The 18,930-nt window shown below is 45.8% G+C and overlaps 1 protein-coding gene across 3 annotated transcripts in view; it reads right to left on the reverse strand.

The window, feature by feature from the left end:
- The window catches only part of LOC137311913 (aurora kinase C-like), a 35,255-nt gene that overhangs the window by 3,234 nt on the left and 13,091 nt on the right, over window positions 1-18,930 (reverse strand). For all 3 annotated transcript variants that reach the window (XM_067978774.1, XM_067978775.1, XM_067978773.1), the window contains 4 exons: window positions 12,665-12,772; window positions 8,915-9,086; window positions 5,638-5,778; window positions 1,114-1,221 (listed from right to left, as the gene is read on the reverse strand). In XM_067978774.1, the coding sequence (XP_067834875.1) occupies window positions 1,114-1,221; window positions 5,638-5,778; window positions 8,915-9,086; window positions 12,665-12,772 (529 nt within the window). The remainder of the gene's footprint in view (window positions 1-1,113; window positions 1,222-5,637; window positions 5,779-8,914; window positions 9,087-12,664; window positions 12,773-18,930) is intronic.

Here is an 18,930-nt window from a genome sequence, read left to right on the forward strand (position 1 = left end):
TGAGATCGGGGGAAGATCGGAGGGAGCTCGGGGGGACATCGGGAGGGTGAAGAGCCACATTGGAGTGGGAGACATCGGACATCGAAGCAGGTTTCAAACATAGGTGCATTTAGTGTTTTCACTTCATTGCATGTTTTTTTATTTAATGTATTTAGTTTCTTTTTCCCTGATCCGGCCCCAGGCGTGAATCAGAAGCAGTGGGCAAGCCGCCCAGGTAAGTTAAAAATCTTTCTAATCATTTCATCTGTCACAGGTAAAGTGCCTTAAGTACCTCAACGAGGTACATTTGGCTCTTTAACTGTTAAGCCGGCGGGACTTCCATTTTCGGGTCGCCCGCGCTCACACAGGTGGGTCCCTGGGAAACTCAGAAGCCGGTCGGTTGGAGCCGGCTTCCGAACCCGTACGTGATTTGCGCGATTTTCGGAGCCCCCAACGCTCGCGCATTTGCCTCCTAAAATCACCCCCTTAGTGTCTGTGTACACAAATCACTAAAAGCTAATGCACCGGTAAAAAAAGTAATCAAAATGGCGAATGGAATGTTGGCCTTTAGCTCAAGATGGTTGGAATACAAAAGTGAGGAAGTGATACTCATTTGTACAGAGCCTTAGTCAGACCCCATCTGCAGTGCTGCGTTCAGTTTTGGGCAATGTACCTCAGGAAAGAAGATATTGGCATTGGAGTGGGTACAGTGCAGATTCACCAAAATGATACTGGGCCTTAAAGGGTTAAATTATGAGGACCGGTTGCATCAGCTTGGTTACTATTCCCTTGAGTTTGGAAGGTCGAGGGACTGATTTCAGCTGGCACTGTGGTCGATTTCAGCATTGCTATGTTCGGGAGGGGACTCTCAGCCACCGTTCATGCTTTGATCACTGTTTAGCAAATATCTGTGTGTAGATGTTAGCTGCATATAAGCTCAGGCTGGTGGTGTCCTGATATTCAAACCGCCTGCCAACACTCTCTGTCTAGCATAAAGAATGGGCACTTGAGCGAGATTGCCGGAGCTCCATTTACTACACCTCAGCAATGACTTAATATCTTCGGGGAGAAAATTAAGCAGTGGAAAACTTTTTTTTCTCTCTTATGCAATCCACATTTTTGATTAAATCCTACCTTCTGCTTCTCATGATTCGATCCAAATTGCAATTCAGGCAGCAGAAGTTCAAATAATATGAGACCCAAGGAATATATGTCCACTTTGTGATTGTATACATCAGATATCTACAATCAAAATTTAAAAAAACATCACACATTGGAACTACATTACAACAAATGGAAAGTTGGATAAAATAACTCTCAGTGCAGAGAATACTCCTCCAATATCCCATTCATCACATTCCTTAATGTTTCATCATCTAAACTTACACAAGGAAAACAAGTTTCAATGTCGAGAATGTGTGGCTCAGGCATTAACTGCTTGGTAGGCTGGGTGTCTGACAAGCAAGAAACCCACAAACATGTTTAAGAGTCTCCAAACCAAGCTACCAAGAAAACTACACATGTATAGTTTCTATACGCCCAATACAGAGTACACACTCTTTTCCAAAGGGACAAGTCTTTGGTTGGCAGAGCCAAGGCTTAGGGACCTCCAAGTGTGCACAGGGGTACTACTCAAAATAAACCAACTGAAACCCACAGCTTACTAGTACAGAGCTTTGGTAAACTCCCTGCAACTTGACCAGCTAGAACCACCCTATACATAAAGGAAGGATTATCTGGAACCAATTGGGAATAATCCAGCCCCCTGTGACAGGTCTAGCCCTCCATATTGTATTAGTGAGCCAGATTGGCTAGTCAATCGGTAACAGTGCTCTAGAGTACTGCAGACTCTGTGTGACTCAGGCATTGGATTACTACAGAAGGTACTCAATGCCAGACTTGTCATCTTGGAGCCAACTCGACTCTAAAGAGAATCCAATTACCTCCTCCTCCACCCCACTGAGGATAGGCAAAATTATTCATTAGACAACTAACAAGTGCAGGTTTGAGTTCTTGGTAGTTGGACATCAGATTCCAAGAACTATTTATAAGCGGTAGGGTGAGAAAGATGGCCTCTATCCTCCTGACGATAGCATGGGAACACATCATTTTTTTTTATTCGTTCATGGGATGTGGGCGTTGCTGGCGAGGCCGGCATTTATTGCCCATCCCTAATTCCCCTTGAGAAGGTGGTGGTGGGCCGCCTTCTTGAACCGCTGCAGTCCGTGTGGTGGAGATTCTCCCACAGTGCTGCTAGGAAGGGAGTTCCAGGATTTTGACCAAGCGACGATGAAGGAACGGCGATATATTTCCAAGTCGGGATGGTGTGTGACTTGGGGGGGAATGTGCAGGTGGTGTTGTTCCCATGTATTTGCTGCTCTTATAAGAACATAAGAACATAAGAAATAGGAGCAGGAGTAGGACAATCGGCCCCTCGAGCCTGCTCCGCCATTCAATAAGATCATGGCTGATCTGATCCTAACCTCAAATCTAAATTCATGTCCAATTTCCTGCCCGCTCCCCGTAACCCCTAATTCCCTTTACTTCTAGGAAACTGTCTATTTCTGTTAGCTCTTGTCCTTCTAGGTGGTAGAGGTTGCGGGTTTGGCAGGTGCTGTCGAAGAAGCCTTGGTGTGTTGCTGCAGTGCATCCTGTGGATGGTACACACTGCAGCCACTGTGCGCCGGTGGTGAAGGGAGTGAATGTTTAGGGTGGTGGATGGGGTGCCAATCAAGCGGGCTGCTTTGTCCTGGATGGTTTCGAGCTTCTTGAGTGTTGTTGGAGCTGCACTCATCCAGGCAAGTGGAGAGTATTCCATCACACTCCTGACTTGTGCCTTGTAGATGGTGGAAAGGCTTTGGTGAGTCAGGAGTTGAGTCACTCGACACAGAATACCCAGCCTCTGACCTGCTCTTGAAGCCACAGTATTTATGTGGCTGGTCCAGTTAAGTTTCTGGTCAATGGTGACCCCCAGGATGTTGATGGTGGGGGATTTGGCGATGGTAATGCCGTTGAATGTCAAGGGGAGGTGGTTAGACTCTCTCTTGTTGGAGATGGTCATTGCCTGGCACTTGTCTGGCGCGAATGTTACTTGCCACTTATGAGCCCAAGCCTGGATGTTTTCCAGGTCTTGCTGCATGCGGGCTCAGACTGCTTCATTACTCATCATATTCCATGGAATGAGGGTTCCATCTGTCGGAGGTGCGGAACTTCAGCAGTAGCCCGAGGTTATGTAATCCTATAATTTTGTTGACACTTGCCCTCTAGCTTTTTCCCCTCTCCAGTTATTTCAGGCTATGAAACTTCTGAGGATTTGCGGGGGGAACGCACTTTTAGACCTTTGCTTGTCTGCTTGTGGGCTGATCATTAGAGTGCCCCCAGTGAAGCTACTCCTTCTGATTCCCCCTGCTTCTCTCCAGGGAAACACCTGCACTTCCTGTAGCACCTAGATTTTCCACCGGACATTATTTTAACGCTGGCAGTAGCTGCAAATAAAGCTGGTTGGAAAATCAAGGCTCAGTGGAGCAGGGGTGGAAAATCAAACCTGGAATCAGGGCCACACAGTTGACCTACACTGGGATAGAGAGGGTGAAATACGCTATGGTTTCCTCTCCTGATTACTATCTGGTGATTTCTAGACAGTGTGGGTATTAGAGGAGAACAGGATCGATCTACACCAATAAGCCTGCCTGGACTCACATCGGACTCATGAAGGACTACTTGAGGTGGGCACCTGGGGGTTGCTAGGATTCTGCAATTGTACCTCAGTATGAGTCACCCCTTAAGGAAAAGAGGAAGGAGAGAAAAAAGAAATGTAGCTTCATTTCTCAGAAGGAATGCTCCGGAGTAAATTGTAGAGTTTACCATCTTCATAAAAAAATGAATTCGGTTTTGTCTCCCGACGGAAGAGTTTCAGGTGCCAGGAGTGTATATTGAGATTTTGGGAGTAGAGGTCAACCTGTCCCATAGGATTTTCCCGAACTCTGCATTGGGAGCACTGATTTGTAAAATTGACTCCTGTGTTCAGTGAACCTTTATCATGTTTGAGGAGGGAGAAGAATCGGAAATGCCAAGCAACGCGACACGATGGGGCATTTTAATGCAGTTAATATTGTTTGTTTGGCAAACCTTTTCTCATTCACTGACAACCGCATTTTCAGCAAAATAGAACCCCTTTAAGTAATCTGATACCTGAGTCAGACAGGCCCACAGTGCCCCAGGGAGCTGTCGATCGATGGCCAGCCAGTATTGCTCATTATCAGACCCAGGAAGGGCACACTTGCCACTGGGAGATGGGATGCTTCACACTCGGCTTCAGTTAACCCTTTGAAAGCCAATGCTGAAATGGACAAGCAGCAGGAAGCTGACCAGTGCTTGGTCTCTGTTAAGCTATGTGGTTTCAGCTGACTAAACTCCAGCAGTACCTTTGCGCACAACCTTAAACCTAAACCCTGCCAACTTGCAGAGCTGTCTGGACTTTGGTAAGCAAGGTGTGACACTACAGGAAAACAATGTACACTCCATATTGGGGAAGCAGAAGTCAGGATTTTCCGCTTGGTAAAATCCCAGTGGGAAGTTGGTGCGATGGGCTTTACCCTCGCCCGACTTGGCTGCTGTTGTGCTCAGAGAATTCTCCCAGGGTCAAGCTAACTTAAATATTTTTGAATGGCTCCCAGTGGGATTCTTGCATGCGCATGGGAGCTTGTCTCAGAGAGGGTGGGGTGTGGGGGCAAATGGCAGCCGCAGGCCTTGGGCATCCACAAGAGTGGAGTGGTGGGGCCAGCTGCCTGAGGGGGCAGCTGAAGAGGGGTCCAATTTTGATAGAGATTTTTAAATTTCACAGGGTCATAGAATGCAATCAATTACCTCTGATTGATTGTACTCTTGGAGGGGCATTTTAAAATTGAAATGCCCTTCTGTCCACCATAGCAACTCTGAATGCCAGTAATGTGCTGACATCCCCTGTAGTTAGTGTTGCTGTGATGGTAGTTTTAAAAAATTCTTTCTGGGAATGCTGACATCGCTGGCAAACTTGAAATATATTAAAAAAGACTTGTAATATAAGACTTTGATAGTTGATGGAGACATTAAAGCATAAAACTGACATCCTTGATGATTTTAAGTGTCTGAATTATTCTTTTTAAAAAAAAAAATGAACATCTTGAGTGGTTTGCTAGGCGACTTTAGAGGGCAATTGAGTCATTTCTGGATTATTAGTCCAGGCCTCTGGATTACTAGTCCAATAACATAACCACTACCGTGAACCTCAGTGTATGACATCATATTTGTGTGGACGTATTCTGTGGCTGCCGCTACTTCCAGCAGAAAATTCCAGAAGTGGCAATGACCAATGCGGAGCTGACAGAATGCCTCTCTGGCTGATTGTTTGTCCCAGTCTGCCCCAGGCCCACCCAAAATTGAGTGGAATGGGAGAAGAAGGTCCTACCTGGAAACTCTACTCTGTGGATTTCTGAGCAGCTTGTTTTGGAAACGCTTATATTAAGCATGGTGAGGGGTTGCAGACAACCAGAGATCAAATAGAAAAATATTGGAGAGACCTCCTTTGAATTTCTTGATTCTCTACAGATGGAGACTAGCCCAAATACCCAGTACTCCAGGCAGATCCTCAGCCATTAGGCATTCATAAAGCACTCCAACCTGTTCTGGTGCCATGTATAAGCGAGTTCCAGTGTCTGGTGACCGAAGAAACTGGTCACATCCTCCTCTCTTCCAGGATGTAATGAGGCCAAAGTCACCAATTTTGATATTTGCGTCTGACGCAAAGAAGATATTGGCAGGCTGTTGGGTAAGAACAGGAACATCAGATCAGGGACATCAGAGCAGGAACATCAGATCAAAACATCAGGGAAGGAACAAGAGAGCAGGAACACCAGATCATAGGAACATAGGAACAGGAGTAGGCCATTCAGCCCCTCGTGCCTGCTCCGCCATTTGATAAGATCATGGCTGATCTGTGATCTAACTCCATATACCTGCCTTTGGCCCATATCCCTTAATACCTTTGGTTGCCAAAAAGCTATCTATCTCAGATTTAAATTTAGCAATTGAGCTAGTATCAATTGCCGTTTGCGGAAGAGAGTTCCAAACTTCTACCACCCTTTGTGGGTGGAAATGTTTTCTAATCTCAATCCTGAAAGGTCTGGCTCTAATTTTTAGACTGTGCCCCCTACTTCTAAAATCACCAACCAGCAGAAATAGTTTCTCTCTATCCACCCTATCTGTTCCCCTTAATATCTTATAAACTTCGATCAGATCATCCCTTAACCTTCGAAACTCGAGAGAATACAACCCCAATTTGTGTAATCTCTCCTCGTAACTTAACCCTTGAAGTCCGGTATCATTCTAGTAAACCTACGCTGCACTCCCTCCAAGGCCAATATGTCCTTCCGAAGGTGCGGTGCCCAGAACTGCTCACAGTACTCCAGGTGTGGTCTAACCAGGGTTTTGTATAGCTGCAGCATAACTTCTGCCCCCTTGTACTCTAGTCCTCTAGATATAAAGGCCAACATTCCATTTGCCGTCATGATTATTTTCTGCATCTGTTCATGACACTTCAATGATCTATGTACCTGAACCCCTAAGTCCCTTTGGACATCCACTGTTTTTAACTTTTTACCATTTAGAAAGTACCCTGTTCTATCCTTTTTTGATCAGGAACACCAGATCAGGAATGTCAGGGCAGGAATATGATGTGTGGTACTGAACCATAAAGAGCAGCAAAGGCAGCTGTGGAATGCTACAGTTGGCTTTCTGGGATAGAAATATCAGTGAGGGATCCCACTCCTGATCTCTATCCGGTGACCCTTGCTGGAAAATGCATGTGTGGACTTCAATGAGGGCAAGATCGAGCTTAGCTGGGTGACACACATTATTTAGACACGTATGAAGAACAGTCAATCGGATAAGGTACTAGATGTGGTGCCCACAAAACCTTACCCCAGTGTGAATCAGAGGATTCAGGGGAGGAGAGGACAAAGCTGGGAAAAATGAATAATGGTTTAATAGGTTCTTGTAGGGCACTCTCAGTAGGTTCCACTATTAAATCACTCTCACACAAGTTGTTTCGTTGAAAGTAAGGGCACAAGCTTCCCACTAGAAGGATGTGACTGCAAGGCATTGACAGTAATAATGGGGAAAGGTTGTATTGTTAATTGTATTGTTAACCATTGTAGAGGTACAGAGGTGATGGGAGTAATTTTAACCTAACCTGATTCAGATAGGATGTAAAATGGGCGGCCAATCCGATCAATTCCCAGCTAGATGGGATAGGTTAAAATTACCCCCAAGGTTTCTGGGGTAGAATTTTTATGGGGGTTCCTCGATCTCCCCACGTAAGTCCAGCGAAAACACCAGAGAAATAGCGTAAACAAACAGTTTACAGAATTTCTCCGGGGTTCCTGCTGAAGTTGCGGCAGGAGATTGGAAGAACCACCATGGAAATTCCAGGTAGTTGTCTCTAAACCGCACAGACCGGGAAAGTGTCAAGCTTAATCCCTGATTTGTCATGAGCTGGGTGATCTCAACCAGATCAGTGCTAATAAGTTCTACAACTAGGCACAGTGCCCTCGGGTTACAGAAAAGAAAATTGTGTGTGCGTGTGAACACCAGGCAAGGATAGGATCAGGCTTGGCTGTGATCCTTCCACAGTTGGATAGTCTGCCAGCACTCTTTGTCAAGGCTCAAACATGAATATTGGACACATGGGTGAGGTGACTGTCAAACAGTAGCCCAGTGAGGTAAGCAGCATCTTCAGAAGAAGAGGGTAGAGAATGGGATAGAAGAAATTATTATATATTATATTATAATACCATTATGCAGGTGGGGGGCACTGTGATAGGGTATTTCAAGGATAAATTCAGCCATAACGTTACATGTTTCGAAAAGATGTGCAGTCATCAAATATTCATTGCAGACATTTTGTTTCCATTCCCGACCAACAAGTGACACGTTGGCAGTGCCTCATGACTGCAGAGAAAAGTCCTACACTCTTGGGTAAATGTTCGTTCGTGGAAATGTAAATAATTCAAAATTATTTTGTGTTCAGGGCAAGAATTGTGCTCCTCCCAACATCCTTTGACAGTGAGGAAAACCCAGCTCAGACTCTCTACTCCCTACCTCAACTAAGGTAATTCCCCTTCCTCAGTTCTTATCCTCTCCCCGTGCCTCCCTCTCCTCCACTGTCCCATTCTCCTTCCTCACCATATTCCCCCGTCCTGATTCCCCAATCCTCCTCCTCTCCCTCTCTCCATTCCATCCTCACTCCCTTTCCTCTTCTTCGTCACCTTCCCATCTGCATCTTCCCCATCCCCGTTTTTCCCTCCCCCACCTTGGTCCAGTTATCTCCCAACCTCTCGCCCTGCTTGACCTGAATAGGGCATTAGTTCAGATTCCCTGTATGCAACACCATGGAGGATTATCTAGTATTTAAAAAAGCATTGGTTAGACAATGGGGGACAGATAAATGGATTCCACCTGGGGGATGAGGCACTGAGTAAATGGGTACCAGTTGCAAAGGAGGAAAGACAAAAATGATTTGGTATGATTTGATATCAACAATTCCCTGAAAATATCTCTTTAAAGTGAAGCTGTTGCCATTGTTGGATGCAACATGGAGACATCTATTTATAAGTAAAAGCTGCTTATGTTGACACTGCATAACTCATTTCTGGGATCATGTTTGCAATACAGTGTGCAGTTGTGAGCACCAAAACTTTAAAAGGTTATTGATTCATTGCACAGAATTCAGATAAAGGTGAAAGTTGATTCTGGGGCCGACCCACTATGGCCAATTTTCTCCCCATTTCTTATGACGGTGCCAACTTCTGCTGGGTTAAGGCCCTCAGGTCCCTCACCCATTCTTTGTGTGTGTGAGGCTGAACAACGAGTGTGGACAGTCTCACTACAAAATTCGTACCTTCAAATCCCGATGAATGTAGTTTTTACTGTGAATGTAAGCCAAGCCATCACTGATCTGATGAACTATTTGATGTCGATTTGTGCTCAGTTCTTCGATGTTAACATTTTCTAACCACTCCTTCAGTGTCTTCTTGCACAACTCCATTTGAATGCAGAGGTATTTGGCCTTCCTGATGAAAATAGTGCAAAATCGGATTTTAATCATAGAATCATACAGCAGAAAAGGAGACCTTTCGGCCCATCATGCCTTTGCGGCTCTTTGAAAGAGCTATCCAATAAGTCCTACTCCCCATCTTTCCCGATAGCCCTGCAAATGAATCCCCATCATTTATAGGGAGATTTATTCTGCCCGTAAATCCACTATCCTTGATAAGACTGGTTTGAGTGCAGGATGGGGTAAGAGCTTTCTAATCAGGGCATATATATTTTGGAGATTTCCCAAAAAATCAGTAATTTGGATTCAAATTGCCTTAATTTCTTCCAGTGATGAAGATGAATTTTCATGCTTGAGCTCTGGGGACCAGGTATACTCTTTTGGTGATCTCATCCTTGTTTGACATACAAAAATCTGTCAATAGCGTCAACTTGCCAGCGTGCCTACCTCTGAGTCAGAAGGTTATGGGTTATAGGAACATAGGAACAGGAGTAGGCTATTCAGCCCCTCTAGCCTGTTCCACCATTCTATTAGATCATGGCTGATCTATACCTCAACTCTTTGGTCGATATCTTTTGAACATTGTAATTTGCCTGACACTTCAATACAGTACTGAAGGAGTGCTGCATTGTCAGAGGTGCCGACTTTTAGATGATACATTAAGCTGAGGGCCCGTCTGCCTGCTTGGGTGCATATAAAAGATCTCATGGCATTATTTGAAGAAGAGCAGGCAGTTTTCCTGGTAGCCTGACCAATGTTCTTCCTTCAACCAATATCCCTTACCCAACAAAATCTATCGATCTCAGTCTTGAGAGCGTCAATTGATCCAGCATCCACAAATATCAAATGCTAAATTAAATGGCTGAGAATCCCGATAATTTTATAGCCTTGGGAGCACCAGGAAATTGTGAGAAAATGGTCGGCTAGTGAGCCTCTCACTGAGCCAGCTTTTAGTCCATACTCAGTGCTGCGGCAGCTCAGCAGATGAGAGGAAGGCACTGCTAGGACAATTAAGTGTTTTAAATGCGACAGGATGGGTCACAAGGCAAACAACTACTGGCCTGAGAAAGGGTCCACAGCAAATGTGGAAAAGCCCGAATATGGTTGTTGAGATTTGAGACTGTTTGTTGAAGGCTTGGAAAAGGAAAAAAGACATTTTACTTACACCTGGTCATGGTGTAAGAGGGTTTGTTCATGGATATGATCTTAATGGGAATGATTCATGAAAGAAAGAATTTGCATTTATCTAGTGTCTTTCACTTCCTCAAAGTGTGCCAATGGATTAATTTTGAAGTGCATTCACTGTTATGTAGGCAAACACAGCAACTAATTTGCATATAGTAAGGTCACGTAAGCAGCAAATGAAGAAATAATCAGATAGTCTACTTTTGGTGATATTGGTTGAAGGAGGAACACTGGTCAGGGTACCAGGAAAACTGCCTGCTCTTCTTCAAATAATGCCATGAGATCTTTTATATGCACCCAAGCATGCAGATAGGCCCTTGGCTTAATGTATCAATGAGGAGTGTAGAAGAGCATGCCAGGAGCAGCACCAGGCGTACCTAAAAATGTGGTGCCAACCTGGTGAAGCTACAACACAGGACTACATGCATGCTGAACAATGGAAGCAACATGCTATAGACAGAGCTAAGCGATTCCACAACCAATGGACATGATCAAGGCTCTGCAGTCCTGCCACATCCAGTCGTGAATGGTGGTGGACAATTAAACAACTAACGGGAGGAGGAGGCTCTATGAACATCCCCATCTTCAATGATGGCAGAGTCCAGCACCTGAGTACAAAAGGCAAGGCTGAAGCGTTTGCAACCATCTTCAGCCAGAGGTGCCGAGTGGATGATCCATCTCAGTCTCCTCCCGATATCCCCATTATTGCAGAAGCCAGTCTTCAGCCAATTCGATTCACTCCACATGATAGCAAGAAACGGCTGAGTGACTGGATACAACAAAGGCTATGGGCTCTGACAACATCCCAGCTGTAGTGCTGAAGAATTGTGCTCCAGAACTAGCCGTGCCTCTAGCCAAGCTGTTCCAGTACAGCTACAACACTGGCATCTACCCGACAATGTGGAAAATTGCCCAGGTATGTCCTGTCCACAAAAAGCAGGACAAATCCAATCCGGCCAATTACTGCCCCATCAGTTTACTCTCAATCATCAGCAAAGTGATGGATGGTGTCGTCGACTGTGCTATCAAGCAGCTCTTACTCACCAATAACCTGCTCACCGACGCTCCGTTTGGGTTCCGACAGGACCATTTGGCTCCAGACCTCATACAGCCTTGGTCCAAACATGGACAAAAGTGTTGAATTCCAGAGGTGAGGTGAGAGTGACTGCCCTTGACATCAAGGCAGCATTTGACCGAGTGTGGCACCAAGGAGCCCAAGTAAAATTGAAGTCAGTGGGAATCAGCGGGAAAACTCTCCAGTGGCTGGAGTTTTACCCACCAAAGGAAGATGGTAGTGGTTGTTGGATGCCAATCATCTCAGCCCGATGACTGACCCCCGACCCCCCTGATGACTGACCCCAAATCCCCCCGATGACTGACTCACAACCCTCTACCAGGAGGGCCTTTAGCCTGGTTCCTACCTTTCAACCTGTCTGGCTTGGGCTGTCCTACCAGGAATTATTCTCCTGTCAGCATTGCTCTCAGGATCATAGGAGCAGGCAACCCTACCCACCAAATGGGAGTCCCTAGGGAAGGGCTGGTGGCAACCTGAATTTGGAAAATTACCCCCAGCACTTCTGTGCTTCACATGCTGCTTGATTGGAATGGTTGAGAAGAGCTAAATAGCAAGGCACAAGGCGGTCCAAATCACAAAGATATGAGCAGACAAGGAAAGCCATTCAAGCCATCTTTTTTTATATATAATTGTCGGGATGTATGCGTTGGTATTTATTGCCCATCCCGAGTCGCCCTGAGAAGGTGGTGGTACAACTGAGTGGCTTACTAGGCCACTTCAGAGTACTGATGTGGAGATGCCGGTGATGGACTGGGGTTGACAATTGTAAACAATTTTACAACACCAAGTTATAGTCCAGCAATTTTATTTTAAATTCACAAGCTTTCGGAGGCTTCCTCCTTCGTCAGGTAAACATTTACCTGACGAAGGAGGAAGCCTCCGAAAGCTTGTGAATTTAAAATAAAATTGCTGGACTATAACTTGGTGTTGTAAAATTGTTTACACTTCAGAGTACAGTTAAGAGTCAACCACATTGGTGTGGGACTGGAGTCATATTTAGGCCAGATCGTATAAGTACCTCATGCTTCTGTAGAAATTTGGAATCTCCCAATGACAGCACCTGCCTCTTGAACAGTTTGATAAACTTTTGCCTCCACTACCATATTAAGAAGACCATTCCAGGTCTTTGTCACTCTTATGGACAGAACAGAGATGTTCAGCAAAGCGGTCACCAAACTTGCATTTGGTGTTTTCGATGTAGTGTCTGCACCCTGAGCAGGGAATATATCTTAATAAATGGATGGAGGGGCATGTAAATCAATCCTGATTTTTCTAATAATCACTTCTATATTAGAATAAATCCAACAGCTAAATGTTTGTTGAATTCAACCTACTGTAATGAAGATGTGTCAATCCAGGAACTGTAGTAACGAATGATATTTTGATGAGAGAATCCTGCAAGCGTTCTGGCTTCTTTTATTGTTGTTGTTGCATCCTCATCCCTAAGAAGATAAGAGCATGGAATGATAAAAGGGCAGTCAGTCTATCAAACCTATTCCTTCCATAGTACACATGCACTCCACTCAATCACAGAATATACTAACAAATCACCAGAGGAAAAATCCTGAAAAGCTTTACTTTGCTGTTCTCCCTCCCCAACAGTGAATCCAGCATCACTCTAGTTCCACCTAACTTTGAATCTTGCATTACTCATCCTAGATCAGTCGCCTTCCTTGGCGTGACATTTTCATGGTCCCAGCAGCTCAAACACCGTCATCATATACCAGTACAGTGTTACATAGAAACATCGAAAATAGGAGCAAGAGTAGGCCATTCGGCCCATCGGGCCTGCTCCTCCAATCAAAATGATCACGGCTGATCATCTAACTCAGTACCCTGTTCCCGCTTTTTCCCCATATCCCTTGATCCCTTTAGCATTAAGAAATATATCTATCTCCTTCTTGAATACATCTAATGATTTGGCCACCACTGCCTTCTGAGGTAGAGAATTCCACAGGTTCACCACCATCTGAGTGAAGAAATTTCTCCTCATCTCAGTTCTAAATGGCATACCCTGTATCCTGAGATTGTGACCCCTGGTTCTGGACTCCCCATCCATCAGGAACATCCTCCCTGCATCCAGTTCGTCTAGTTCTTCTAAACTCTAGTGAATATAGGCCTAGTGACCCAATCTCTCCTCATACGTCAGTCCTGCCATCCCAGGAATCAGTCTGGTAAACCTTTGTTGCACTCCCTCCATGGCAAGGACATCCTTCCTCAGATAAGGAGACCAAAACTGTACACAATACTCCAGATGTGGTCTCACCAAGGCCCTGTATAACTGCAGTAAGACATCCCTGCTCCTGTACTCAAATCCTCTTGCAATGAAGGCCAACATACCATTCGCCTTCCTAACTTCTTGCTGCACCTGAATGCTCGCTTTCAGCGACTGGTGTACAAGGACACCCAGGTCTCGTTGCACCTCCCCTTTTCCCAATCTATCACCATTCAGATAATAATCTGCCTTTCTGTTTTTACCACCAAAGTGGATAACCTCACATTTATCCACGTTATACTGCATCTGCCATGTTCTTGCCCACTCACCCAACTTGTCTAAATCACATTGGAGCCTCTTTGCATCCTCCTCACAGCTCACATGCCACCCCCGCTTTGTGTCGTCTGCAAACTTGGAAATGTTACATTCCGTTCTCTCATCCAAATCATTGATATATATTGTGAATAGCTGGGGCCCAAGCACCACTGCCTGCCACCCGGAAAAAGACCCGTTTATTCCTACTCTCTGTTTCCTGTCTGTCAACCAATTCTCAATCTATGCCAGTATATTCCCCCCAATCCCATGTGCTTTAATTTTGCACACTAACCTCTTGTGTGGGACCTTATCAAAAGCCTTTTGAAAATCCAAATACACCACATCCACTGGTTCTTCCCTATCTATTCTACTAGTTACCTCCTCAAAAAACTCCAGTAGATTTGTTAAGCATGATTTCCCTTTCATAAACCCATGCTGACTTTGTCCAATCCCATTAATGCCTTCCAAGTGTTCTGTTAGTGTTGTAGTCCTTCCAGTGAGCGTGGTTGCCTGCTGGGAGTGCAGGATCGCGGAATCAGGCCGGGCCTTCAGCCGCCTAGGCCCTAAGCTCTGGAATTTCCTTCCTAAACCTCTTTGTCTCTCTCTCCCTCTCTCCTCCTTTAAGATGCTCCTTAAAACTCAACTCTTTGGTCAAGCTTTTGGTCACCTTGTTTGGCTCAGTGTCGAATTTTGTCTTATTACGATCTGTGAAGCACCTTGGGATATTTCACCATGTTAAAGGCGCTATATAAGCACAAGCTGATGTTTTTGTTACTTGACCACGGCTGACCATCACAGCCAATCCCAACATCTGACACATGGGGTATGATTTTAACCTGGAAAAGTGGATGGGTTGAGGGCGGTAAAAATTGCAAAAATCTAAAACCCGGCCCCAACCCACCCATTTCCAGTTTTCACGGGGGTGGGATGAGGGGTGGGCGACCCACCCGCTCTCAGGAGGCGGGTCAGGCATTAAAAGCTTTTGAGGATGCCGCGGGTCTCTTTTTTCAAAGCTTTATTGATTTTAGCCCCTGGGGGTCGGGATTCCTGGGCCTTCTCCTTCATGCAACGTGAGAGGAGGTGAGAAGGCACGAAACTGCAGGTAAGAGCCTTTATAGCACAGCTTGTGGGCCCGGAGGAGCAGGAGTGTTTCCCACAGATACAACCAGCCTACCTGCATCGACCCCCACCAACGATCTCAACCCTCCCCTTGACAATCGCTGATGCCTCCCCCCCACCAACGATCGCAACCCCCCCCAACAATCGCCGGCCCCCGAAGACACCCACCCCCCCCCCCCCAACGATCGCTGACCCCCGCGATGAACCCCGATCCTTTCCCCCCCCCCCGGTGACTGACCCTCCCCTGATGACTGACCCCTGATCCCCCACTGATGACCCCAATGACTGACCCCCAATCCCCCGATGACTGACCCCTAATCCCCCCCGATGACTGACCCCCAATCCCCCCGATGACTGATCCCCGATCCCCCGTGACTGACCCCTGATCCCCCCGATAACTGACCACCGATGAATGACCCCTCCCCCGATGAGTGACCCCCGATGAATGACCCCTCCTCCCAATGAGTGACTCCTGATGACTGACCCCTCCCCCCGATGACTGACCCCCCCCCGAAGACTGACCCTTCCCTCCCCCGGTGACTGACCCTCCTGGTGATCCCCCTACCCGTCGATGACCCCCCATGCCCCGCGATGCTCCACCCACATGACCCCCCCCCCCAACCATCCCATCTAACAATTACCTGAACACATCCTCTTCCTTCCTCTTCTCCCGTCCGACTGAGACCAACCTGTCAATCAGGCTGGCCTGTCGGGCAGGAAACCGTCAAAAAAAAAGATGTCCTTACGTCAAAATCGTAAGGATATCTGGGAAACCCGTACTTCCGGGTTTCCCGTCCGCAGTTCGACCCTCCCACCCGCTTCCTGGTTCTGGGCTATAATTATGGCCATGTATAGAATCATAGAAAGTTACGGCACAGAAGGAGGCCATTCGCCCATCGCGCCTGCGCCGGCTGAGAAAGAGCTATCCATCTTAATCCCACTTTCCAGCACTTGGTCCGTAGCCCTGTAGGTTACAGCACTTCAAGTGCTCATCCAAGTACTTTTTAAATGAGTTGAGGGTTTCTGCCTCTAGCACCCTTTCAGGCAGTGAGTTCCAGGTGCCTACCACCCTCTGGGTGAAAAAAATTCTCCTCAGCTCCCTCTAATCCTTCTACCAATTACTTTAAATCTATGCCTCCTGGTCACTGACCCCTCTGCTAAGGGAAATAGGTCTTCCCTATCCACCATATCTAGTCCCGTCATAATTTTATATACCTCAATTAAATCTCCCCTCAGCCTCCTTTGTTCCAAAGAAAACAACCCCAGCCTATCCAATCTTTTCTCATAGCTAAAATTCTCCAGCCCTGGCGACATCCTCGTACATGTCCTCTGTACTCTCTCTAGTGCAATCACATCTTTCCTGTAATGTGGTGACCAGAACTGCATGCAGTACTCAAGCTGTGGCCTAACCAGTGTTTTATACAGTTCTAGCATAACCTCCCTGCTCTTATATTCTGTGCCTTGGCTAATAAGGGAAACTATCCTGTATGTCTTTTTAAACACCTTATCTACCTGTCCTGTTGCCTTCAGGGATCTGTGGACATGCACTCCAAGGTGTCTTTGTTCCTCTACACCTCTCAGTATCCTCCCATTTATTGTGTACTCCCTTACCTTGTTTGCCCTCCCCAAATACATTACCTCACACTTTGCCACTTGCTGCCCACCTGACCAGTCCACTGATATCTTCCTGCAGCCTACAGCTTTCCTCCTCACTATCAACCACACGGCCAATTATTGTATCATCTACAAACTTCTTGATCAAGCCCCCCACATTCAAGTCTAAATCATTAATATATACCACAAAAAGCAAGGGACCTATTATTGAGCCTTGCGGGACCCCACTAGAAACAACCTCCCGGTCGCAAAAACACCCATCAACCATTACCCTTTACCTCCTGCCATTGAGACAATTTTGGATCCAACTAGCCACTTTCCCTTGGATCCCATGGGCTTTTACTTTTTTGACCAATCTGCCATGTGGGACCTTGTCAAAAGCCTTGCTAAAATCCATGTACACTACATCAAACGCGTTACCCTCATCGACCCTCCTTGTCACCTGCACAAAAAATTCAATCAATTTAGTCAGACATGACCTCCCCTTAACAAATCCATGCTGACTATCCTTGATTAACCCGTGCCTTTCTAAATGACGATTTATGCTGTCCCTCAGAATCAATTCCAATAATTTGCCCACCACCGAGGTTAGACTGACTGGCCTATAATTACTTGGTCTATCTCTTTCTCCCTTGCCACCACGCCTTGTAGCCAGAAAATGATGGTCAGAGGCTCCACTATTTCCTCCCTTGCTTCTCTTTACAGCCTGGGTTACATTTCATCCGGGCCTGGCATTTTATCTACGTTCAAAGATACTAATCCCCTTAATACTTCCTCCCTCACTATGTTTATCCCATCCAATATTTCACACTCCTTAACAACAATCTCTACATCGTCCCCCTCTTGTGAAGACAGTCGCAAAGTGTTCATTAAGAACCATACCCACATCTTCCGCCTCCACATATTGATTACCTTTTTGGTCTCTAATAGGCCCTACTCTTTCCTTATTTATCCTCTTCCTCTTTATGTATTTATAAAACATTTTTTGGGTTTTCCTTAATTTTACTTGCCAGTATTTTTTCATGCCCTCTCTTTGCTTTCCTAATTTCCTTTTTAATTTCACTCCTGCACTTGTACTTTCCAGCAGGGTGACTGAAAGCAGTCAAAACTGTGAAACATCTTACTTTGTTTCATCTTTCCATCATCCTACATTCTTCAAATTTATGATCCCAAGCTTAGTGTCAATCACTACTTCCTAATTCACCTCATCTTCTCTTTCACACTTTTCAACCTTGCTGGTATTCTATGAACCTTGACCCTTATCCTTGGCTTCTGAAGAAAAAAAGACCAGGAAACATGGCTGATTTTCCCTCCCCAACCCAGTGGTACTGAGGCCTGTTGTGGCACCTTCTCCATTGTTTCTGATTTGCACTACAAGTTTAGCATTGGCGAAGCAGTTTTTGCTGTGTACCAACCCTTAATTTTTTGCAGTGTAAATCTGGTGTTAAAACCCAAAAAGACTCTGCAGTGAAACGGAGTGAGATTCTCTCCTCTGCTTTGCTCTGGGATCAGGTTGGGCACTGATTCCAGATTCAAGCTGCATTTACATTATAACTGCAATGTCCACACCAATGCTACCGCAGTAGCGTAAATGCACCTTAACTTAGTGCAGAACAAGACCGAACCTGGGACTTCGGTTCTCCCCCGTGCTTATTACCAATTGAGTTTCACACAGAGAAAGGTAGCCACTGATTTGGGAGAGAGAGAAAGTTAGGCACTGATTTGGGGGCGGGGGAGAGAAACACTAATTTGGAGATAGAAAGCAGAAAGGAAGACCTTGCATTTATATAGCGCCTTTCACGACCCCAGGATGTCCCAAAGCGCTTTACAGTCAATTAAGTACCCTTGAAGTGTAATCATTGTCGTAATGGAGGAAATGTGGCAACCAATTTGTGCGTAGCAAGCTCCCACAAAGAGCAATGAGATAATGACCTGATCATCTTTATTAATGATGTTGGTTGAGGGATAAACATTGTCCAGAAGGCCAGGAGATCTCATCTGCTCTTCTTCAAAATAGTGCCATGGGATCTTTTACATCTAACTGAGAGGGCAGACGAGGCCTCAGTCCAACGTCTCACCTGAAAGACGGCACTTCAGACAGTGCAGCGCTCTGTCAGAAATGCACTGAAATGTCAGCCTAGATTGTGTGCTCAAGTCTCTGGAATGGGACTTGAACCCATGACCTTCTGACTCAGAGGCGGGAGAGCTATCACTGAGCCAAGACTGGAACCTTAAGAAATAAGCACACCAATAAAGTCACAAGGCAGTACGGATGAAGCTTTACCAGATCTGCAGTGACTGCCACTGATGATGGGTAAAAAATAAAGTTGAAAAAGG

Source organism: Heptranchias perlo, chromosome 3 (genome assembly GCF_035084215.1).
Source record: "Heptranchias perlo isolate sHepPer1 chromosome 3, sHepPer1.hap1, whole genome shotgun sequence".
Classification (NCBI taxonomy): Eukaryota; Metazoa; Chordata; class Chondrichthyes; order Hexanchiformes; family Hexanchidae; genus Heptranchias; species Heptranchias perlo.